The sequence below is a fragment of the Lagopus muta genome, chromosome 6 (genome assembly GCF_023343835.1).
Source record: "Lagopus muta isolate bLagMut1 chromosome 6, bLagMut1 primary, whole genome shotgun sequence".
NCBI classification, from domain to species: domain Eukaryota; kingdom Metazoa; phylum Chordata; class Aves; order Galliformes; family Phasianidae; genus Lagopus; species Lagopus muta.
The window spans coordinates 38,087,339-38,112,019 of NC_064438.1; the positions used below are offsets into that span (position 1 = coordinate 38,087,339).

Consider the following 24,681-nt stretch of genomic DNA (forward strand, 5'->3'; position numbering starts at 1 on the left):
TCTGCACTAGTCCAAAACGATGCCTATGTGAAGAGTTTCCCCAAATGAGCAATTGGCAGCTCCCAGGAATTGAAAGCCTTGGAGTCAGTCCTTGGTGTGGAACAGCCTGTTTGGTCAAGGGAAAGCTCTGCAGAGCTGGAAACAGGGAAAAAAATCTCAGCATAAAAATAAAGCAGAAACTGGCCATTCACGGGGAGGCAATCTCCGGCTTCCCCAGCAGCCTGCCCAGCACCCACAGGAAAGCTTTTGCCATAGGTAAAGCTGGCCTCTCAAGCTAAGGGCTCTCTAGGTACCCTACCCTGTACCTAATGGGCCAACTGAACCCTGAGCTTTTGCAGATTCCCAAGCTGCAGGCATTGGGCCATGGGCACCAGATTAGCTCTTTTTATTTCCTTTCATTTAGCAGGATCCTGCAGAGCTGGGCAGCTGCCAGTCAGTCTGTCAAGACACGAACTATTTTGGGAATTTTTATGATGGAACAATATTTTTTTGGTAAACAAACGGAAAGCTGTTAAACAGGGACCTTCACCTCGCAGCTCCCGGTTCAGCTCCCTCACTGCTGTGATGCCACAGTGCCTGTACTGTCCACTCTGCAGAGCTCCCTTCATAGCTCCTGCAGGGGCAAAACAAATAGGAGGTTTTTTTTTTCCCCCCCTTTTCATGAACTCCTCAACAAAAAAAAAAAAAAAGAGAGAGAGAGAGAGAGAAGAAAAAGAGTCATTTTGGTTTATGCAGCAGAAGCATTTTCTTGGTAGACTTAACCCCTTGCACACCTGAGAGCAAGCTTTATAATGGCTTGTCAGTGGTGCTGAGGCTCAGGCTGTGCAGCATCTAACCACCTCTCAGGCTGGATTTCCTTGGGATTGCTGGAGTACAAATCCAGCCAGTGGTGACTCAGAGCTGACGATGCTCAAAAGGAAGTCTTCCTTCTTCACAGTGCCTGTTAATGAGAAGCCCCGATGGAGTTACAGAGTGCAGAGGAAGGTGTTTGTGCAGGACTAAGCAGTGGAAGGAAGGGCAGAAACCTGTCCCACTCTAAAATGGAGGTACCACATCTCTTTGGGAAAGCTAATGAGGGGCACATTTGTCCTTTTGCTGCCGTGAGCTAAAACTGGTTTTGTGATTTCTCACATTTTCATGTCAGTGAGGAGTCTAGTTTTACGTGGAGCACATCTGCCCCAGACTCTGGGGGAATCAATCGGTGCCAATCAGCTGGAACAAGCTGAGACATCTGCATGTACTAGTCCGCTCCATGCACGCTTTGTCCACGTCACAAAGGCATCTTGTGGTTTTCTCCAGTTCCTGGAATGTCCAGTCCAGCTTGTACAACAACTCTGGCTCGCAGGCCTTCCTGGCAGCCCACTAACTGCAGAGCATGCCGATCGCTGAAGGGTCTCGAGGGATGCCACTCTGCTCCTCTCGTCTGCCCCTTGTTCCACTGTCACACTCATCAGGGAGTTGTAGGTTACCCCACTGAAACCTCACACAGTGGGATCTTTGTTTGCCCTATCCTGATTCTACCTTGAGATCTTTCCTGTAACTTAGTAACTGTTCTCACTCTGAGGCTGTGCTGCTAATGACTTTCAGAGAATCCTTCAGCATGGTCCCACCTTCTCCCTGGCTAGCTGTCTTCGCTTCTCCGCAGCAAGCCCTGCTCTTCCCTCTCTTATCTCCCACTTTGTTGTTCATACGATCTTGACAAGTCAACTCTGGAACCTTTGCACCTCACCCTTCTCCCTCACATTTTGTCACTTCTAGGATTTCCTGTGCCCATCCATACACCTGTCCTTCTTCCCACTAACAGCTTTTGAACACTCTCCCAGGCTAGCCCTCTCACCCTACTGTTCCTTCTCGCAGTGCTGTCTGCACAGAGTGCCATTCCTTGGCTCTGTGTTCCAAGGAACAGAACTCAGCCCCACCATGGGTACAGCACTCCAGCTGAATTCTGCAATTCAGGAATTCTGGAAGAACATGGGGTGAACTTCTCAGGAAATGCAACTGTGCCCCTGCATGAAAGATGCACAGCCACTGTCAGCTCCCCTGGTACTTAGGGCATCCCTGTTCTGCAGATGGAGCTACACAGACGAGTTTACTTAATTATTTTGGATACCGTGTTTTTAAACAGACACCTAAGCTCTCAAAATCCATGAAGCTATTATTTCCTGTGATTACAGCTTCTACTATCTACTATTGGAGTCCCACTCCTAGTTTCTCTTCCTACTTTGTCTTCCCTGACTTTACGCACTCACTTCCCCTCTCTTTGTTGCACCCCACATCTTAGTCCCAAGCAGTGAATTCATGTATGCTTCACTCGTCCACTTGGCTCCCAGCAAATAACCTCCATCCCCAGCTCTGTTCTTTATCTTTCTCCTGAACTGACTGTGCTCTGCTGGACATTCCCTCTGTAGCACTCAGTGGCTTATGTAAATTAGTGTCTCTCATGCCTATCGCTCCTGTTTCTCCTGCTCAGCCTCATTCCTCCCCTGAAGAAGGATTCGCTTTCTGCTGTAATTTTATGCCTCCAGCTTTGATCCAGCTTGGTATCCTCCAGGTCCAGCTGCGCTTCATCTTCTGTAACAGCTCCAGAAGCATGGCCATGCTGGATGATTGTACAGTAAGTCATGCTGATGTGACATTTTCTGCCTTGCCTAGTGTCTCTCTGAGCCTCAGTCTTAGCTTTTCAGCTCTGTTTTCTCCCTGAAAGGCCCTCAGGGCTAGCTTTATGATCCTCCCCTTGAATGTGAGCATTTACCTCATGCAGGCACAACAGAACATGTTTTTTGTCCATATAGATGCCTTGTAAATGGGAGGAGCAGGGAAAAGGTCTTGAATGGAGAGAAACAGTGGCAAAATGTTGCCCTGAGCTGGAGCATGGGGGCCTGCCTCCTCTTACTCTGCCTGTGCTTCTGGGGAAGGCATTCTTTCTCTCAGCTTCCAACCTGCAGGCAGCTCCTGGACCTCTGTTGTTTGTGATACTGCCATTTGTTGCCTTGGAAATAAGTGCTGTTTTATCCCAAACAGAGCCTACAGATTCACAGCACAATCCAGCGAGAGGAGCAGCTGGTTTTCCCTATCTCTGTCTTCTTTCCCATTATCCTCCACTGTTAGATGACAGAAACCTATGATTCAGTGTTGTGTTCACGTCTCAGCTCTATCTACCAACGTAAGTTGGGGAACCATATTTCTGCTGGATATGACGTGCCTTTGTGTTTAGCATCATTATTTTGGCTTCTTGTAAATGGAACTTGACTGAAAGCCTAATATAAACAACTTTTCTTGCTGACTTCAGTAATGACCACTAGTGAAAGGCAGAAGGAAGGTTTGACACCTGCATTTTCTGTTTCCTGGGGCTTTGTAGTATCCTTTCTTATGCTCTCAGCCCTCTGCAGGATCATTTTGCTATTCTGTATGTTGCACTTTGGACACTCTTGTGCTCTCTCTGCAGCTCTGCACTCTCCTTCCTTACCTGAAGCTCTCCAGGGGTTTGGCTGCAGTTTGGCTGTGGCTGTGTGAGGGCATTGGGTTGAGGATGTATCTTCATGCAAATGTCTTTTTCTGGAAGCAGTTTTCAGAAGAGCAGTTGGTACTGGGCTACAGTGGGATTGTGTCTCTAACAAGAACTTGGGGAACCAGAGACATGAGTGCTCTAGAGGGCTGAGAAGCCCACAGGATCTGAAATGGTCCAGGGAGTTAACATCTCCAAATCTAAGGTCAATTGCTCTGCAAACAGTTCACTTTTCATTCTTTGGCTTTATTCTTTGTGATTGATTTGTTTGAATTCTGTTCTAAGGTTTATATCTTATCCAGCACATTGCTGCCTGGGTGCTGTTTTTCATTGCCAGAGCAAACAGGAATGGGTAAATTTAGGCTGGAGATTAACAAAATGTTTCTTCCTTTCTTAGCAGTGTGATCTTTGAGCAGCTTTCTAGTGGGAACAGTGAGAGCAAGATCCAAATTGGTTTCAAGACTGAGCTTGGTTTGTTTATGATAGGGATTATATAAGTGATGGCAGTAGAGCTTGTGGGTGAGTTCAGCAATCTTTCAGTCCTGACTTCCTGGGGGCCAGCTAAGTTTAAAAATCAATTGAAGACGGGGAGATTGTTCTCAAGTGCAGTACTGGGGTCGAGGGCAGAGGGGCACAGGCCCGTGAGGTAGTCATCAGGAGGAGAAAGGAAGAGGGCTGCCTTTCCCGTCCTTGCCGTACTGAGCTCTTTTGCTTATCACCAAATTTATCCTTTCTACAGTGAGTAACTGACTGAGGCTCCTTGTGCTGCACCATTAATCTGTGGCTTTCCATTAACAGGCAGGTGCTTGTACCCGGGGGACCACCGTGCTGACTGCCAGCGATTCCTGGCATTGGGTACTACGGAGTTAAGCAGCCAGGCTGGAGTGTGCAAACAAACAGTCAGGCCTGTGCTAACAGCCCTGCTTTGTGCTGGTGGGAAGCACAGGCTCCAACTTCTTCCGATTTCTCACCTGTCCAGACTGGTACAGAGAGAAAATGCCTCTTGGAACTACACAGAAAACCACACCTATTTACAGTGGATTCCCCAGGGCCCTCCTGTGGGGTATTAACCCTTTAGCCTCAGGCCCAGAGCCTCCAAACGCTTCCTCTGGCAAAGCAAATCGCCCTGCTGTGGGAGGCAGCCCTCCTCTGCTGCAGAGATATCCACTGCCCCTTTGCTCCCTGCAGCAAGGCACTGCTTTTCTTCCCTCCCCATCTGCACGGTTCTCTCTATCCTTTGGGTAACTGTGTGTCGGGCTCTGTCGGTGGGTGCCAGGCTTCCCGAAGCAGCTTCCTTCCCCAGAACACAGAACTTCTCTGCAGTGTTTGGGTTGGAGCTGTGATCACCCTCTGTGTTGTTCTCAGACCCCACTGCGTTTCGCTGAGATACCAGCTCATCCCTCCCCCTTGAAATACCCAATTCTTCTTCCTGCTCTCTGTGTTTGCTTTCTCTCTTTTCCCTGGTTTCTGAGTTCTCTCGGAAGGAATCCCGTGCTCCGGCCTCCTTGGGCTGCAGTGTTGTGTTGTTGTTTTTCCTTTCGTCGCTATGGGCAGGGATTTCAGATATGAGCCAAGGAGAGGAGGGAAGAAGGGAGGCAGAGGAGGAAGGAGGGAGCATGGGGGGAGGGACAGAGAAAGTCAGGAAAGTGAGAAAGTGAAGTATGCAGGGAATGGGGTAAAGAAGCCATGGTGAAGGAATGAAATGGGGAAGGAGGAGAGAGAACATTGTGGAAAGGATGGTTTGGGGATAAAGGAGAGCTTTTTCATTGTCCCTACTAATGCCACTGCAGCAGACAGCAGTCTCCAGAGGAAGGCAGGGAACCCCACCGTCTGCTTAGGTTGCAAGCCGGGAGAAGTTATTCAAGGCAAAGAGGAATCCTTCAGACAGTGAGCATCCAACCCCAGAGCAGTGGGTCAGGAAAGATGGCAGCAGGAAAATGGGAGGTGAGAACTTGGTGGGTAAGGAGAGAACGCAAAGCACAAAAACACAAAAACTGATAGGACCTTCTTTGAATGTGAAGGAAGTAGGAAGCCAGGAGAGGGCTTACAGATTGACTGAGAACATGGAGGAAAGTAGGACAGCTAAGGAAGCTAAGGGCGCTGCAAAGAAGTCAAATAATTCCTAAACCAAAAACCAAGATAATCCCTACCGGTGCAGGTCTGGGTGCAGATGAGGCACCCTGAGGCCATGGAAGTTATTAAAGGAAATGTGGATGTGTCTGAGAGCAGCATTCCCCTGATCAGGCAGCAGTTTGTCAGGAACAGTGACTGATAGAGACCAGCAGCTGTGTGCAAAAATAGAGGAGGGCAGAGCTGCAGATACACATCTTATTTCAGTCCCAGGTACATTGCTGAAATGGCCATTCTGCACGTCCCCTCTGCACACCCACCTGCTCAGCTGCATAGCAGAGAGGTCTGCAGTTCACTTTCCTCTGCAAAGAGAATCGTGCTTCTGGAGCTGCTAGGAGTTACGCAGTGCTTCCTGCTGTAGGAAGTATGGCAAAGCATGGGATTGTAACAAGTTGTGAGTGGGGTATCTCAAAGGCATTTCATGCTGAGGGTATGTGGCCATGTGGTGAACTGTGCTGGCACTCCCAAAACATGGCAAGGAAGTGGATACCAAAGGCCCCAAAGGCTCTACGTGGTTTATGTCTGGGAACCATGCATGGGGGGGTTTATAACAGGATGGGAGCTGACCTAGATGGTATTGTATTGGCACTCAGAAGGCCTGGGATGCACCTTCATTGGGAATACTCTGTGTGCTTCTCCTCACCTCTGCTGGGAAAAGCAGGGGAGATAAAAGCAGATGCATCCTATATACTTTAAAGTCTAAGCCAATGTCTAACCATCAAAGATAAGAAGGAAATTCCTCTCTGATAACTTATCCCACAACTGTCCAGAATAAAGATTACTTAGCCAAAAGGCTTCAGCACTGTCAGAGACAAGCTCATGGGCAGCAGTTGCCAGACCTGCTATTTGCTCAGTGCTCTGTATAGGCAAACAGCCAGAGATCAGTCAGCCCAGTCTGCAGCCCAGACCCAGCTGCTTTCCCCCACACCTCCCTGCTATGACTTAGGGGCAACACTCCATCCTCTCCTACAGCCTGTGAAGTTTATCTTTTTGCTCCCCGTGCACAGTGACTGGAAGTTACTTAAAAAGGTACACATAAAATCAGCTAGAAATTAGGTAGGGTTAGAGTAGGGTTAGATGATGGGACCAGCTAAACTAGAGCTGAGGCCAGTGGGGATGGTGCAGTGTGCAGGCAGAGGTGGCTGAAGGGCAGCTGCTGCCCAACTCAGGTCACTGCTGCCCTCCTCTGTGGCATTTGTTCTTCATTTGTGTTGTAGGTGGGTGCTGTACTCTGACTGAAAGGAGCACGAATGCTGAAACTTGGTTGTGTCCTTCAGCAGATTGTTCCCCCAGTGCCCGTTAGGTTTGCATATGATCCCTGTGCTGAACGCAAAGGAAAGGATTGGGAACAAGGGGAGACGTGGGGGATTTAGGTGGGTGGGTGATGTTGAAGAACCCTGTTTCTTCTCCAATGTTACATGCTAACTGGGGGAGCAAGGAGCCAGCCTTAGGAATGGGATCAGGCAGAGCTCCTGCACAGCTCTTCCAGGGGCTGAGAGCAGCTCTCTTTCAGTGGAACTCCTGGGCTGGTGCAGCTCTGTTTTGCTATAGAGTTCGCTGTGTTCCTGATAACTTCTTGATCCCCATGTTGCGCTGCTGGGCTCTGTTCCCATATCCAGGAGCCTTCACCTTCCACACATTTTATTTGGGACAAAAATATGCAGATCGTCCCTTTGGTCTGAGGAGGAAGCCAAAAGTACTTTTTGCATTTTGTGCCATGGAACATCACCTTTCCCCAGCTCTCACGGCTCCCTTGCAGGTGCTGCTGTTCCCATGTGATTCATTTATCTCTGTGGTGGTGGTGGAGCTGAGCAGCCCCAGTCGGGTGGCTGTGCTTGCCCAGCGCTCCGTATCCCTCTGCAAGCACTCTGCTTGTCTGGGGCTCTTCTGTTCACTTTCACCCACTGAAACCGCAAATTCTCAATGAATTCCTATGCCCGAACGAAATTATATCTGGAAAGCAAACATGTTTTGTGTTTACATGAGGCAAAACTCACTTTGGGAAAAGAACAGTTCTGGCATAAGTGGCAGTGAGAGCAAGGAGAATTCCCCTGTGAGATGAGAACCCTTGTCTCCAGAAAGAATGATGCGTGTCCCTTCAAATGTGCGTAAGTGCTACCCTGAGCAAGGATGTTTCCCTGGAGCTGGCCCCAAAACAGTTAAAGAAATCACAGTAAGGGGTAACCCGGATTCATCATAATGGAGGCTTAGTGCCCCTGAGAGAGGGCACCTGCAGGGCTGAACAGGGAGGGAAAGTCGTTAGGGGTTGAACAGAGGGGTTTGGCTGGATCTGCTGCTCCCTGCAATGCCCTGAAGGCAGCTGTGCATGAATTGCTGAGGAGTTCTGTCTGTCAGCCATGCCAGGGTCCTTCCAGCTTGAGGTGCTACCAAATCTGTCCTGTTTGATCCAGGGAATGGAATAAATGTGTATGGGAAAACATGCTGCAGCTTGCACTGCTCCCTGATGTGAGGTGCCATCAGTGAAACACTGGATTGTGTGCAGAGGTGTACATAGAAAGTGTTCTGCCTCACCCAAATCAGAAAGCTGATGGCATGAGGAGACAGGAATGAAGACATGGGTGCTGTGTCCTGCCCAGCTCGGTTGCTGTCTCCTGCAGTAGGACAGCACGACCGAGGGTGTCCTGTGCTGAGCAGTCCTATCCCCAGCTCAGTCCCAACTGCACTGCCCAGTTAGCTGTTCCTGGAACACAGATGGAGGGACTGGGATGTGCTGATGATGGGGAACTGTCAGTGATGGGCAGTGTGATGGTGCCAAGAAAGGAACTTTGTGGGATCTGATGGGAGTGATGACTGACGAGCCTGGAGCAGGAAGATAGAGCTGCTCTGGGAACACCAATGCGGGTGCTTGCAGTTCCTACAGCGGGTCCACACGGCCCTGTGTGAGCCGTGCTTCCCCAGCAGCCTGGCAGGTGCCAGGTGAGAGAGGACCAGCGGTAAGAGAAAGAGGAAGGAAGAGACTGGCATCCATGCAAATTAGTTATCGGGAAGGCCCCGGTCCCGTGGCTGCTCCCTCGTCCCCACCTGATATCCGCGTGCAGTGCCAGCGGCCCACGGGATGTGCCGGTGATAGGGGCCCGAAGATCCGTGAGCTTCTTCCCCGCTCCTCTGCATCCCGGCTGGGGCGCGGGGCGGCCGGCTCCGCGCAGAGCGGCACGGGCCGGGCCGGGGCACAGCGCAGGACGGGGGGCAGCGGTGCGGCGGGGCCGGGGATGCCGGGGGTGCCGGGGCCGCCGGCTGGTCCCACCCCTGCGCGCCGCTCCCCGCCCCGCGGCCCCGCTCCCCCGCCCGCCCTCCCTGACGTGTGGCGCTGGCAGCCCAGCCGGTTCCGCATTCCCGACCCCTCCCCGCAGCCCGGGGCCGCTATATAACCGGGGCTGATGCAACCCACCCCGCCGCCCGCCACAGCCTGCGGGAGGCGCGCACCGGGGCGGCGGGGGGCGGCGGGCCGAGGCTCCCTGGCGGCGGCCGGCACCGGGACAGACATCGGCGGCGGGCGGGGCCCGGGGGTCGGGGCAGCGCCGGGCGGCGGCGAGGCTGAGCCTGCAGCCCGCGCCCGGCCACTGCGGCCGGGCCCCGCGGGCACCCCGGCGGCCCGCTCCCCGTGCACGGTGGGTGCGGGCGCGGCGCGGGCGGACGGACGGACGCCGGGCGGTCCGAGGTGGCGGCGGGGGGCGGCGGAGCCCGGGGGCGGCCCGCGGGCGGGGTGGGGGCACGGCTGCGGCCGGGCCGGGAGCGCTGCGGGGATCCACCCTCCCCCCGGCCGCGGGTCGGAGCGGGGCCGCCGGCGGCCCGGTGGGGCCGTGCGTGGGGACTGCCTTCGGGGAAGGGTAGAGCTCCCGCGGGGGTGGCGAGGAGCAGCCCTGGGGGCGGTGGGTGCCGGCCGCCCTGCGCTCCACCTGCCGCACGTGGGGGTCTGCGCTTCCCGGTGCCGTGCGGACAGCGCTCGGCTCGTGGCCGGGGAAGGAGCGGGGCCCTGCGAGCCCCTCCGCCCGTGCCGACGCTGCTGTAGTGCTCAGGCGTGGAGTTGAATGGAAGTCGCTTTCTTTTGCTCCGGAGGCACTTTTCTTTTTCCATACTGAGCAAATAGGTTTGAGAACGAATCGGGGGAAAGGGAGAAATACCAAGAGAGCAAGAGCCCCATTATGTTTCCATTTTCCTTTAATGAAGGCCCTGTGGAGGTGTATTTGAAAACACAGGGTCTCCTATGCCTTCAAGGAGGGTGAGAACACAGTGCTGGCTGCTTCCAGGGCCATATGCAGCGTATGGTGGCCAATGAAATGGGGCCTGGCTCGTTCTGTTGCTTGTCTTGGCAGCCAGCTTCATGGCTTGTGTTACCAGCCCTGGAACACAACCACTGCCAAACCGTGTGTGTGTGTGTGTGTGTGTGTGTGTGTGTGTGTGTGTGTGTGTTTGGACTCAGAGCTCAACAGAAACAAATGCTCCAGCAGCTCAGGCTGAGATTTTTTAGCTAGTTTTCAGACAACTTGCATGAAGAACTCTATGTGGAAGCCATTGCTGGAGCTGCAGTGGGAATTGGCTGGTTAGTGCTTTCGGGGGACATCTGGGAATACTGGTTGTTGGAGTTCACATCCTCAGTATGACTGTTGGTGATTGAAAAATGAGAAAAGCTCTCTGTGTGGGGGTGAGTGTGTGGGTGGGAGCTGCTGTCCAAACCATCCCTGTGTCAGGCAATGGCTGGCTGTCAGTTCCTCGGGTCCCTGAGATTTAATGAGGTCAGCTAACTGCAGGTTGCTGCTCTGCTCCTCACAGTGGATGCTTCTGCTTCCTCTGTACAGCTGAGCATGACCTTTCTTACAGGATGCAGCAGTCTCTGCGCCGTGCTCCTGACTGCAGAGGAGCAGACCTTCCCTCCTGCTCCCTGTGCCCCCCATTGCTCCATTGTGCCCTGCTGCACTCTCGTGAGCGGTGCTGAGTATCTGCAACACTTTTTCGCTATGTTTGCTTCTTCAGCTGCATGGCCTGGGCTGGGTACTTGGCAGCACACAATGCTGCAAACGTGTGAAGCGTCTTCTCCCTGCAGGAGGCTGTGCCCTGTCAGTCCTGGCTACCCCAGGACCAGGGCAGGGATTGCCGTAGTGTGTAGCATCCTGAAAGTGTCCCACAGTGTGAGCCCAGCATCAGGCAGGCGCAGCACGCCTGGTGCTGTCTCTCTGGACTGCTTCATGGATTGCTGTGTTGCACTGACTGCCCAGGAACCAACCCAGCGCTGCAGGCTGTTTTTTATGCAGTGGAAGCTGCAGATTTGTGTGATCCTCCACTGAGCAGGACTACTGCATCTAGCCGTAGCTGAGCGAGCAGCATAGCTGGCCATGTCAGCATTCAGAACATAGCTTTTTGGGGTTTGTAGCTCTCCTTGTCCCCTGAGGTTGGAGCTCTGCACCCGAGGAGAGCCGTCTCTTGAGAAAGAGTCCAACCCTGCCCATGTGCAGCTGTGGAAGGCCTTGGGGGGGATATTAACACATCTGCTGTTCACCTCTGAGCTGTAGCCTGGCTCAGGTCAGTGCATTCCCTCATCCCCAATTCCATTTCAACTGCTCTAAGCAGGAATAGGACAGCTTTTACCCTCCTGTTTTGTCTTGCCCACCTGTGTGCAATGTGGCACTGTAAATGTCTGCCACAAATGCCTGCTCCAGAGAAAGAAAATTAATTGCAGTAGCTGCAAGGAGCCTTGCTGCGCTAGGTGCTGTGCAACCCCCTACTGCTACAGGTTGTTCTGAGTCAATCACTGCATTGCAGTGGTGGGGGTATAGCGTCATGCTAATCCATGGCTTTTTTCTGCCCTCAGAAGGGATGGAGTGAAATGTTGGAAAAGGACTGATTTCTCCACTCGTAATGGGAATAAGTCACAGCATCAGACAGGTGTGGGGCTCGGTGGTGTAGTGCAGCTAGGGAGGCTGTGGCATGGCAGGAGGCTGTGCGTGCTGGGCTGCTCCTGCATGGTGCTGCCCCCCTTATGGAGGAGAGCAGGGAAGCAGCAAGGTCTGTGCTGATGTCAGAAAGCTTTTCACAGTTTCTGACTAGGAATGACTTGGGTGTTCACACTGCCATCTGCGTGCAGCTCTGTGCTCAGAGCTGAGCCAGGCCTTTCCCACTCAAGAAATGGGTTTAGAATTCTGCCTCCTGAGGATCTGCCCTTCAAAGATTCTTCCTCTCCTTAGCATCGAGGCCCTGCAGTCCGATTGCAGCAGCTCAGTAGTTTAGGATGAGATGTTATGCAGTAGGGTGTTCACAGACCCTGCAGTACTCTGCCTGCTCTGCAGGGTTACCCATGGGAGGGAACAACGGGATGGGCAGCTGGAGGTGTCTAAGAGGGGCAAAGGTGCTGCTTTGGCCTTGCAAACCCAGGGCTGGGTTGCAGGAGCTGTTTGTCCCTTGGAGATGAAAGTGAAGCATGGTGGCAGCATGGCACTGCAGTGTCTGGCTCGCAGTAGTGGCATGCTGAGCTGGTAAGCCATACTGTTGCCATGCCTCAAATTCACGCAGGGGGAAATTCTTTGGATGCTGTGTAACACTCATTAATCCTATAGCCTTGCTAGAGAGGGGGCAGGCACAGTTCAACCCAATGGGTGTCTCTGCAGTGCTTTTGGGACACTGCAGGTGTTAGATTCCTCTGCATCACTGGGTTCAGCAGATGAGTGAATAAATGCACAGCGATGGTTAATGCCATGTTTGCAAGCAGTAGAACATGGACAGCTGAAAGGACAGGTTACAGCCAAAGGGCTTGGCTGCTGTTGTGTTTTGATGGTTGGCAAATAACCTTGATACTGATCAGTGTGTCCTTTGACACTGGAAGTTACTGCTCTTAAAAAATACAGATGAGGAGAAGCCAGGCAGTGCTGTACCACAGGTCACCCCACAGCCTACATCAAACCAGGTGTGCTGTGCAGGTCCCAGTCCCCTGGGAATGGGAGCACTTCGCATTCTAGACAATGAATGAAGGAAAAAGTGGTGACATACTCCTGGCACTGGGAATATGAGGTAGTGGTTTTCTGCCTTCAGCTCTGTGGTGCTTCACACTGGGTGATGAACCTTGAAGTGAAAATGTTTCTGGGCTCCAGAGACCCTCAGCCCCCTGCAGCCTCCCCTGCCAGATGTGCCCAGATGAGAATAAGCAAGTGAGCATGCTTCAGAGCAAGCGATAGCAAATTGCTCTGCCTTTGTTTAGAAAGTTGCATTCTTGAGGCATGAGAAGTTGGGCATGTCAGGAAAGGGCTTTCATATAAATCATCCTTCTGCCAATGAGAAGGAACTGGAAGGATGCAATGTACTTGCAGACTGAGCAAACTTTATAGCCAGGAGCAAAAATAGTAAAAAATGACAGAAAAGCTGTAATACATTCTACAGGCCAAATGTTGCTTCTCATGGATGGCAGCATTACCTCTGATCTCCAGAGCAGAGTTCTTGCCTGTTGACCATGAGCAGGTGAAGGGCTGATTGCTGTGACGTAGATGCTCCAAGGCTGTACGTACAAATGGTAATAGTATGGGGAGTGCTGATGTACTGATGAAGAGATCAAAGATGCTTGTGTAGTGGCTGGTGGACTTTGGCAGCTCTCCTGCGCATGGCAGCTGCTGGGCAGTGGCAGACACCCAGGTGGAGCCTGGCTAGAAGCAGTGGGGAGGGCTGTCAGGGCAGGCTTGGCCTTATCGCTGTGCTTTTTGTTGTGGGCAGAAGAGAACCATGCTGGTATTTACCGAGTGGCAAAAGCTTAGGTTGGCAGTGTTATGTGCTGGACTGGGCATAGGAATGGTTCCTGGTTCAACCACCGCAGATGTCAGAGTGCAGTGTGGCTTGTGTTGGAAGAAACTTGTGACTTACAGCCAGCATCTTAACAAGAGGCTGAAAATCAGATTGTAAATAGCTCCCACCGACACTGAGAAAGCTGTCAGCACTGATAAGACAGCAGTAGCAATCTAAATTGAAGTGTGGCTGTCAGAACCTGCTTTGTGATGTTGTGGTCCTCTCTGCACAATGACACAACAGTCGCAGCGGATTTGTAAAGGAGCAAACAGCACACTTGGGTTAGTGAGGGTGCACAGAGTGGACCTGGGGACCAGTGGGTACAAATTAAGGCTGCTTCTGTACAGGGAAATGAATGTATGGCTTTTGCACAGGTGGCCATTCCTGTGCTGGATTTAGTCTGTGGGTAATAATAGCACTGAAGAGGTGGCAGAGGAGCACGAATGTAGGCTAGCACGTGGAGTACAGCCCTCAGGGACCTGGGTTGCGTGGATTGTGCCTACGCTCATCAGATTTATGTTGTAACTGCTGTGCTAATATCAGCTCCTTCAAAAAAAAAAAAAGAAACTAAAAAAAAAACCAAACCAAAACCAACTAACCCTCAGAGTCAATAAAAAAAGCAGCAGCAAAATCAGCATGGAAAAAAAGAACACAAAACAAAGCCCTCAAGCAAATGAAGATTTGAATTGTAGGAAAAGAACAGGAGTGGATGCAGGGACCGTGTCGTTGGAGTGCTGAGCAAAGGTGTGGGACAGCAGCAGCTGAGTGAAGCACCTTCCCACGAGGCAGCTGGTCCCAGGATAGGCCAGACCCAGGCTGTGGGAGGAATATGGGGAGCACTGTGTGCTGCCTTCAGCAAAGTGTTGAATCGGCTGGTGTCGATGTGCTGACTGGAAAGGCATGGCTGGGGAGAAAGGACAGAATCGTGCATCGCTGAAAGATGCAGCAAGAAAGGTGAGAAAAGGAAATTGTACTGCTGTCGGCTTTTTAGAGATAAGAGTGCAGCTAAAGTAACTGAACTTGCCAATAGAATGTGGGTCTGAGATCAGAGAGAAAGCAATTTCAGAGCAAAAATGCAAAAGTGACTGTGGTAATTAGGAGTGTTTACAGACAAATTTGGCCAAATATCAGACCCCGTTACAGCACTTGCTGGGACAAGGATTATAGGAGCAGAGCTGAAGCAGTGTGAGCTGAATGTTGAGCCATGGAATCATGTGCTGTCCAGACCTGTGCTGTAAGATTAGTTGCTGAAGTGAGCACTGAATGACACAAGCTGCTCATCATTGGGCTGGAATTCTAAGAAAGCCTCCTCTGTCTCATCACTGACTGTGGAACATCTTGGGATGTTATGGCATAATAATAAATAACATTGATGCAGGACGTGCAGCTCCAGTGAATGTAAACTTGAGCAGCTGGCATCATGTGGATAGCAGTGTCAGATATAAGACTACACACATTCTTTTTCCCCTCACTGCTCTGCTGTTGGCTTTTTCATGTGCAAGCACATAGCTGATGCAATGCAGGAATTCTGTGGTTCAGCAGTGGGACACCAGCAAGCTAGGTGTCACTGATGGCACAACTTCTCTCTGCTCATGTGAGGAGACACTGAAAGGTTGCTTGGTATGGAGAATAAAGTTGACGTTAATGATAATTTATGAGAAGAACAGATCTAGTAAGAATCCCAGCTAAAGCACAGTGTTAGAAAGCGGAGGAACATAGAAGTGAGTTGGTTCTTGTTCCCTAGAAATAACAAACACTGCAAGGAAGTATTCAGAGAGGAATTATGGACTGGCAGTGTACCAGCTGTATTCAGCAGAGTCTGGTTATTGAAAAACTACAGCTTGAAGGTCAAACTCAGATCCTGAACTGTTCTTTCTGTCTTAACATATGAATGTTGTAGAAATATGCTGGAGCTATAGACAGGCTTGTCAGCATCTTCCAGAGCAATGCTTCAGAAATAAGACCAAGTGTTAAATAAAATGACATACTTTGGCATTTTTAACATGACTGAAGTGTAAATCCTTACCTCTACTGTTATCCACAAAAGGTGGAAGTATCTGAGACTTGGGTTGGAACGAAGTAGTTGATGGAGAGAATCCCTTTGATCAGCAGTGAGTGGCCATGCCTGGGTTGGGAGGCATCGAGGGCTGGGCTGGGTTAGTTCTCACTGCCCCTGCTCTGCAGAGAGTTGGTGTCTCTCCATTCCTGTATTCTGTGGTTGCAGCCCTGCTGGGAATGATTTACATTCCTCTCCAAGGTCTAACTTGACTGTTGGCACTTCTCAGCGTGCTCCTAAGCTTCCTGACTCCTAACCAGGATCTCACTTAGGGGAGTCATTTTCTTCTTTCTCGCTTAGTTCTCAGCTCATCCTGATATGCAGATTCGTGTTCTTCCTGGTGATTACTAGTGCTTTCGTTTGAACAACTTCAGGCTTACTTTACACAGATGTGCATGTGCATGCGATGGTGCTTTGACAGTGTGGTAACTGGGTCCGGGATAAGTTTTTAGTGTCAGGTAGGTACTGGGCCAGCTCCTTCACTCAGGCTCTCAAGGCACATTAAGGCACCAGATCAGAGGCAGAGGGAAAAGGTGGGTCAGATAAACTGCAATGTTTTCCACAATCATTAGCCAGACCAAAAGTTATGGTCACCATGAATTCTGTGTAGCAGAGGACCTGTGCAGTCCAGCCCAGCATGTAGTGCAGTTGGCTGTGTGTCGTCATGCAAAGCAATGAATTAAATGTGGTCCATTGAGTCCAGATTGAATTTAAGCATCTAGCGCTGGACTCAAGTCAGGTCTCAGGCTGAAACATATGAAAAGGTGAACCAAGGCCCCAGATTAATGTGAGCTAAAGTGGCTCATGCAGTATTTACAGGAGGCAGGCTTTGAAATTCATGTACTTCTGCCACTGATTTCTTTGGGTTTTGTTATGCCCGAACTATTCAAGTCTGGGGTGAATGAGAGGGACATATGACAGGGATTTAGGCACATACCTCCTTGCCTTTGGTTGCCTGGAGCACAGCCTAGTGCAGGATGCCTTCTTTCTGAGTGCCTTTACCTACACGTGGGCCTAAAGGGCAGGTAGGGAGGCGGCCACAGCTTGTAGCTCAGCGTTCCCCCTGCATACCAGCACTGCCCTTTCCCATCGCTTCTGAAGGATGACCAGAGAAGTAGAGGACTTGCTTTCCACTCACAGCATGCCACTGCTTTTTTACGGTAGCCATGTTGCTGCATTTGCTTACTACTACACTGATTATCAAGTCCTGTTGATTCCCACTGCTGCCTGCTGAGCGCTCTTTGCAGGACAGCTTGCACTGACACCTTAATCTCCTTGGTTAGAGCATATGGCAGCTCACAGCATATAGCAGAAGCACTCTCTGATGCAAATCCCTTGCTCTGTCACACCAAGATGGCTTGTGTGGCACCCATGCTAGGAGCTGCGCAGCTTTCATTTGCCTCTGTGCTCTGGACTAACCTGTACGATTGTCTTTTCTTCCCATTCATTCCTCATCTCCTGTTTCCTGACATTAATTAATACACCAAATAAACTCCTGGGCAGGAAGATGTGCCAGTGCCAAGAAATCTGTAACGTCTCTGTTTCTGGTGATTAACAGTTCAGCTTGCTCCTGCTGACCCTGCTCTACCAGGGGTTGGACTAGGTGACCCCAGAGGTCCCTTCCTCCTCAGCTGTTCTGTGCTCACTGATCCGTCACTCATGTCTCACACACAGCTTTGCAAGGGTTTGCTGCCTGGTGGCAATACAGACCTGTCACCCAGAATGGCCGGTGTGGAGAAACTGTGGCAGCTGGCTTGGCAATGCGTGTGTGTGCTTGCTTAGCACAGCTGTGGTGCCTGGACCAAACATCTGTATTGCCCCTTGCCTGCTCTCCTAGCAGCTGAAAGCAGATGCTTCAAAAAGAGCTGGGTGAGTGCACACTGCTCTGGACTTAACACATCTCCTGGCTCTGGCAGTCTGCTGTCAGAGCTTCCAGCACTTTCCACAGGTGCTTGTTGAATCCTGTGTTGTGACCGGCCTCAAATGGAAGCTCTGTGGGGTCTTAGTTCCACTTGTTAGCCAGTTCCTCTCTCTTCATGGCTCTCCAGGAGCTGAGGCTGCAGTCCCTCTGCTTCCTGGTGCAGGCAGGATGGTGTTGCTGCCCCACGTGTGTTGGGATCAGTTTGGCTGGACAGAGCAGCACAGGAACACAGCGACATGTGGTTGTGTTGAGGGTGTGGGAGAAGAATGCTTGCTGAGTGGACAGAAGTGACTCTGCATGTTGTAAGTGGGTCACTTGAGAGTGTCCCACGCCTGTTACGCAAGCAGGGACGTACTTATGCTGTAGCCGACAGCCACCTGCTCCCTTTGCTTTTTGGCTGGTACTGCAGCTCCAGCTCTGCAGGCTTCTTATTTTAGGTCTAATTTTATTTCTTCATCTCTTAGCCAGTCATTCTTCACATTTCCTGGTAACCTGCTTTCTTCTGCCTATAAATGACTTGCCAAAGCTTGTCCCAGTCCTATTTTCACCCAAGCTGTACTTTTTTTCTTTTCTGATAGAAGAAGCTTTTTGCAAGTTGCTCTGTTTCCCTTCCCCTCCAGCCTTTGTTTCCTTGTGTTTGTGCTGGAAGATGTTTGCTCAGTAGCAGGCTTTTTTCTCAGCAGCTTTTCATTGTTCTGTCCTTGATCCCAGTGTGCCATGCCCCGAGTCAGCAGGCTCAGCCTGTCCAAGGTGCTCAGTAAAAGGCATGTTGTGGTTCTCATAATGCCATTTGCTTCTTGTCCACTACCTACCTACTCATTCACCAACGCTTAGTAAAGGGCAAACCACTATTTTCTCCAGAGAAAAGTCTGGCAAAACCAATAGTCCACAGGACCACGTCACTGTTTATCCCTTAAGTCACTGCAGCCAGTTCATGTTTCTCTGGTGCTTTTCCTCTTGGGTCTTTTCTCTTAATCTGCAGGTCAGTAGCATGTCCTACTTCTCAGGATTCATATATTTCTGTCAGCCAGGTTCTGCTCACTCCTTGCCTTCCCCAGGGAAGAGTGGCCACTTCCCATGTGGATAAGAATAAGAATCACAAAGAGGCTTGGTTGGAAGGAACCTTGAAGTCCCTGTGAGTTCCAGTCCCTGCCATGTGCAGGGCTGCCCCCCACCATTTCAGGCTGCCCAGGGCTCCATCCAACCTGGCCTTCAGCACCTCCAGGAATGGGGCACCTACAGCTTCTCTGGGCACCCTGTACCAGAACCTCACTGCCATCTGAGTGAAAAAATTTCTCCTCATCTAATCTAAATCTCTCCTATTTTAAAGCTATTCTTCCTTGTCCTATTGCTATCAGACCATGTAAAAAGTTGGTCTTCCTCCTGCTTTTGAGCTCCTTGCTCTTCTCCAGGCTGAAGAAGCCCAGATCCCTGAACCTTTCCTCACAATAGAGGTGCTCCAGCCTTCTGAGCATTCTCATGCCCTCCTCTGGACCACTCCAACAGCTCCACATCTTTCTCGTGTGGAGGCCCCAGACCTGGATGCAGTACTCCAAATGAGGCCTCGTGAGGGCAGAGCAGAGGGCGACTCACCCCCTTAGCCCTGCTGCCACCCCTTTGTTGATGGAATTGTGTGCTATGCTGTCAGCCAGCAGTAATGGGCCATGTCCTGCTCTCTCTCCAGCCTGCGAAGCTGCTGCCCCTGCTATGATGCCCGGGCAGATCCCCGACCCGTCCCTGACGGCCGGTGCACTGCCAGGGCTCGGCCCTTTGACAGGACTGCCTGGCACCGCCCTGACAGCCGAGGAGCTGAAATACGCCGACATCCGCAACATTGGGGCCATGATCTCACCACTCCACTTCCTGGAGGTGAAGCTTGGGAAGAGACCCCAGCCTGTGAAAAGCGAGGTGAGTCCAAAGGCTGCTATCGGAGAGCTCGTGCATTGCTTTCCTCACATCTCTGGTGGACATGAGCCCTTGGTGCTGCACAGCATCTTTCTTGTGTTCTCGGCTCATGTTTTAGCTGGCTTCTCGATCCTCACTGCTGTTGAGTGTTTGCATCTCCCAATGCCTGCAAACAGAAATCTCTCAGTTTGAGGCCCTAGTCTGCTACTTCTTTAGCAGCTTTTGATCTGCAATAGCCAGAGAAGCCCTGCAGCTGGCTGGGAATGTGCTAGCACTGGAAAAGGATGTGGTTAGGATGCAGCTGCAGGCCTGATACCTATAGTAAAGCAGCACTTGTGGTAAAGCTGTGCCTGCATGTCATACACCAAACAGTGCAATACTCACATGGCTGTATGTGCTGTGGAGCAAAGAGAGTCTTTAGGCTGTGTGCTGCCCTCCAATGGCACAGCTCCTTCCCTCTGGGGCACCTCAGAGCTGGCCGTACAGCAGCTGCTTGCCCTCAGTACCTGGGGATGGGCATACAGTCCCACCAGCTCTGCATAACAGCACTGAATGTGCTCTAAGTTGCTTGCCACTGTGTGGAGGAAAGACGAGGAGAAATCCACTGACAGCCCCTGGACTTCCACTTTGCAGCCTCCTCCTCTCCTGCATGGCCTGTGGAGCCAAGGAGTCGAGGACGGCAAATGGAGTGTCCCTGGCACGGGCTTTGCAGCAAAAGCCTAGAAGAGCTGAAGCAGTGGCTGCTTATTCCATGAGTAGCCAAGAAGCAACCCACGCATAGTTTTGCAATGCAGCCTGCAGCTGCTTTCCTCTTGTAGGGAGTGGGAGCCCAAATAGTCTGGGCACCAGCATGCCCTGCCCTATGCAGGGAGGACAGACAGCTTTCTCTTCTGTGCTGTGGGCAGCAGCATCCTCTGGCATGGGGTGTCTGTGTGTGGCAGAGCCTGCAGAGCTCTCCCATTGAGTGCTGGGCACTGATGTGGGGGAGGTGGGGACCCTTGCTGGCAGCCTGTGCTCCTCCTGGGGCAGCTGGAAAAAGGTGCTGCCAGGCTCTTCTGCCTCCAGAACCCGCACAGGATGTGTTCCCTGGGCCAGAGGCAGCAGTCTTGCCTCTCACATTGATGCCAGCCCCTGTCCTGGATGCCACTGGCTGGAGCAATTCAGGAGGCAACACAAAACCTCCTACCAACAGGGCTCACCTGCAGATTGATTGCTGCAGCATGTTATGGGGGAGTGATGCACCATCATCTTCCCTTGTGCCTCTAACTGAGCTGAGTTCTAACACCAGGGCCACGTCACCATTTTGAGCTGAAACAGAGGTTTCAAAAGGAAAGAAGGCGGCTTTCTTGAAGTCACAGGACTTGTGGGCAAGAAAAAGCGGAGTCAAGAGTTCAAGTTCTGTTATCCCTGTAGGCCCTATCTAAGGGACATGGCCCTTTGCTGGTGCTTTGTGAGGTACTGGGGAAGCTGAAGGGGACAGAGGAATCGGTTGACTGCTACTGAACAGACCAACTGGTATGGAAACATAGGCATTTCCAGAGAGACAGTGAGGGTTGCACTGTTATAGGGCATGGAGTTAGGGCTTTCCTGGTCTTTTCTTCCAGTGCCATCACTGGCCTTTGGTGTGCAGATCCCTCCCTGGTTCTCCCAAGTGTAGTGCAGAAGATCCCACGCACTTCTGTGGCAGAGGAGTGATTGCAGCCCGATGCTGTGGGAAATCTGTGCAGTTTGTACTGACTTTGCATATTATTTTTCTCTATCTAACACTGCACATTTGGTATAACGTTTGGGAACTAAGGTACAGCAGATGCAAAAAGTGTTAGTGCTATGAAACTCGGGCACTGTCTTCTGAACATTAGACATGCAGCTTACTTAATTCTGCCCAGACAGTGTTTCATCCCATCCTTGCATGTCACGTTGAAATATTCTGATTAGTGGCACTCGGACTACAAGAATGTTAGCAGCTTGCCTGGATTAGACGATGGCCCTTGCAGCCTTCGTTTCCTGCATCAGTGTATCTTTTCTGGGACACCTTGGCACCTTTCACCATCACTTTATGGCCTTTGTACTGGAGATCTACAGCTCCATTTGAGGTCCCTAAGCCCAAGAGTGAGCAATTAGGCTGCTCAAATGGTGTGTGCTGTGAAAGGCTCCACTAGGAGATAGCTTCTAAACAAACTCACCTGGGGAGTACTAGAGAAAGGAGGATGCTGCCTTGTCAAACTGGAGTTGCCTAACAGAACATGCAAGTAGGCTATGGAAGTGATAGTAAATGTTTCTGCTGCTATATTTGAAAAGATTATGCTGTGGGATGTCACTTGGTAGGAACGAGGCAGCACATTCTGAAATCTCAAATTTCAGAGTCCCAGGCCAAATGTGGATGATTATTGTTTGTGGGTCTTTAATGACAACAGGGTCTTTTTCTCCTATATCTGTGTCCCAAAGTGCCACAGGATGCTGAATTTGAAGGACTTTTTGATACTCAGAGTCTTCTTGAGAAGGAGTTGGTTTGAGTCCTTGGGTGTAAGCGTGCCATAGGCCACTTACACAGGCTTTGTAGTGAAAATCCATAAGTATTTTGATTATGGGTTTTCAACTCATAGGGCTTATTAGCCTGGTCTGAGTGGTTTGAATCAGATTACACTGAGCAACTGAGTAATGGCAGGCAGCGCTGCCGTGCCCTGCTTCCTTAGCAGGGATGCAGCATCTGTCCCTAGCTTGCTGAAGTGGCACAGTGACTTGACCAGCACTGAGGATGGAGCACTGGAAGTGCACTGGAAGTGGGCAGCAAACAGGCTCAGCTGGGAAGCTCTTCCAGGTGTCTTTGCATCCTGCCCGTAGGTATGTGTTTGATGCTTGGAATACTCAGAATGGTGCCTCTAGATGTCTATATTTGACAAGCTATGCTGTTCTGGCAGCAACGTACTTGGTTACTGGTGAGGATGGGACCATGTTGCTGGTGAGAGTAGTGTCAGGGCTGCTAGGGGCTCCCAGCATCCTGCCATGCCCCTCTTGATGCTCTGACCTGGACTTGTGCGTCTCATTGCAGCTTGATGAGGAAGAGGAGAGGAGGAAAAGGCGCCGGGAGAAAAACAAAGTAGCAGCAGCGCGATGTCGTAACAAGAAGAAGGAGAGGACGGAGTTCCTGCAGCGGGTGGGTGCCCTGACCTGGAGGTGGGCTTGGAGCCGAGGGCTCTGATATCTTTGTGCTGGAGCAGGAGCACTGTGTGAGCGTGGCACAGGACGGCTGGATGCCTGCTGGCCCCCTGCCCAAATTCCAGGAGGTTTCCTCATTCAGAGGCCAGATGCCCTCTGGTGGTGGCATTTAGGTTGGATGTCACGGGGAAGTTCTTTATAGAGAGTGGTGAGGTGCTGGAACAGGCTGCCCAGACAGGTTGTGGATGCCCCATGAACACACTAGAGGTGTTCAAGGCCAGACTGGATGGGGCCTTGGGCAGCCCGGTCTAGTATTAAATGGGGAGGTTGGTGGCCTTGCATGTGGCAGGGGGGAGATCATGATCCTTGAGGTCCCTTCCAACCCTGGCCGTTCTGTGATTCTGTGGCATCAAGACAAAAACCAATTCTAGTGCCTTGCTTTTCAGTAAGGGCTGGTGGGATACTGGCAAACAACACAGCTGTATCATTTCACAAGGGCAGGTCCTTGCAGACAGAGAGACAAACCTTTTAAAATTTGAAAATGCAGGTTCATTTCCCAACATCTTTGCAGCCTGTGGAAAGCAACCAGGCGTGGGGCTGCTGTAGTGCAGCAGAGCCCTGTCCGAGGAGAGAGCTCTATTTCCTTAAGCTGACACAAGGTAACGGATTGGGTAGGAGCTGCTTGGAGAAGCCCGATGTCTTGGCATGTCTTCAGGCTGCTCCTTTACAGCAAGGGTCGAGTAGTGGTGGCTTGTTGGCCAAGTATTTCTCTTTGCACCTTGTCCTCATGGAGCAGTCACGTGTGGTTGTGTTTCTGCCATGTCAGGAGTCTGAGCGCCTGGAGCTCATGAACGCTGAACTGAAGGCCCAGATAGAAGAGCTGAAACAAGAGAGGCAGCAGCTGATCCTGATGCTGAACCGGCACCGTCCCACCTGCATCGTTCGGACAGACAGCATCAAGACTCCCGAGAGTGAAGCCAACCCGCTGCTGGAGCAGCTGGAGAAGAAGTGAAGGTGGCACTGGAGGAGGAGACCGGCACGGGGTCTTCCGGAGTCGCTAATGTATGTATCGTATGAAGAACTGTGCACCGAGGCCTGGTGCATCCAGGACCCGATGGGCTTCCTTGGGAACTATGGACCAAAAAAAATTTGGGGACAGAGAAGATTGGGAATCTGTCAAACGTCAACTCCGTGGCTGAACCCGGGAGCAGGGCTGGTGGCACGGGCGAAGGCAACCTCTGTGTGATACCTCATCACAGCCCTTCAGCCTGTTTGTGGCCCTGGGGACCCATGGCGCACAGAGAAGGAGGGGGCGGGAGAAGACCTCCCACTCGGCCCTCTTCCCCACAGCCCTCAGAGTGCCCGTGGGGCGCAGGGACGTGGCCTGCCGGAGCCATCCCCACAGGCTGCCGCCGCACCCGGCGCACACTCGGCACGGAACCCAGCTGCAGAACCGCAGACACTTGACGCGCCCCGTCCGGTGGCAGGCCCGTCGGGGCCCGGTGGCGCAGGCGCCCCCCACAAGCACACTCTCAGTATAATGTTTACAGCCCAGCTGTCCGTGTCGGCCGTGCTTTTGAATGCACATTTTTACACTTTTTTTAAAGATATTTTTTACAAAGTTTTTATACGGCGATCTCTATATGGATTTATATAATCACTAGATGTGATCCCATAGAAACGTATGTTACGATGGTCTGTTTGTTACAAACGCATATGCCGCAGTTATCTCCACTGTGTTACCTGTCTGGCAGTGGGCTCCTTCCCCAGCGCTCTGGGATGGGCGCCCAGCAGCCCTCTGCAGTGCTGCCGCTGCCGCCTCCATCCATGTATGTCCTTCATAATATTCAGTTCTGTATCTCCCAGTAAATGTTACCTTTATGTACTTCGCCCTCCTGTGCTCTGTCTGGATCGGGCTGTGGTGGGCTTTGGATGGAGCTCATCCCCATGATGGCAACCATGGGATTTCTGACTGTGCTGGCCATGCGGGAGGCTGATCCCAGAGCTGTTTTGGTGTTAGCTGTATTGAGGGCATTCATCTAGGGAAGCTGAGAACGTCAGAGGTGGCTCTGACGGCTGTTAGTCAAGCAGTAGCCCGGTGCTGTATCTTAATGGACAGGCAGGACATGATTTGCAGGCAGGAAATGCAAAGGTGGGAGATGTGGGAGATGATCTCATCCTTGCTTCTTCCTGGGTTCAGCACAAGTGCCACAGCTTGAGCCCCTT

The 24,681-nt window shown here is 51.6% G+C and overlaps 1 protein-coding gene across 3 annotated transcripts in view; it reads left to right on the plus strand.

The window, feature by feature from the left end:
- JDP2 (Jun dimerization protein 2) overlaps nucleotides 1-24,340 on the plus strand; it is a 44,710-nt gene extending 20,370 nt beyond the window's left edge. The window contains exons 1-4 of one of the 3 annotated variants that reach the window (XM_048948237.1): nucleotides 9,180-9,264; nucleotides 19,079-19,302; nucleotides 22,349-22,453; nucleotides 23,282-24,340. In XM_048948237.1, the coding sequence (XP_048804194.1) occupies nucleotides 19,102-19,302; nucleotides 22,349-22,453; nucleotides 23,282-23,467 (492 nt within the window). In that variant the 5' untranslated portion in view covers nucleotides 9,180-9,264; nucleotides 19,079-19,101 and the 3' untranslated portion in view covers nucleotides 23,468-24,340. Of the gene's footprint in view, nucleotides 1-9,179; nucleotides 9,265-9,464; nucleotides 19,303-22,348; nucleotides 22,454-23,281 lie in introns of those variants that run through there. The other 2 variants (XM_048948236.1, XM_048948235.1) reach the window with 2 other exon arrangements.
- Nucleotides 24,341-24,681: the final 341 nt, after the last annotated feature.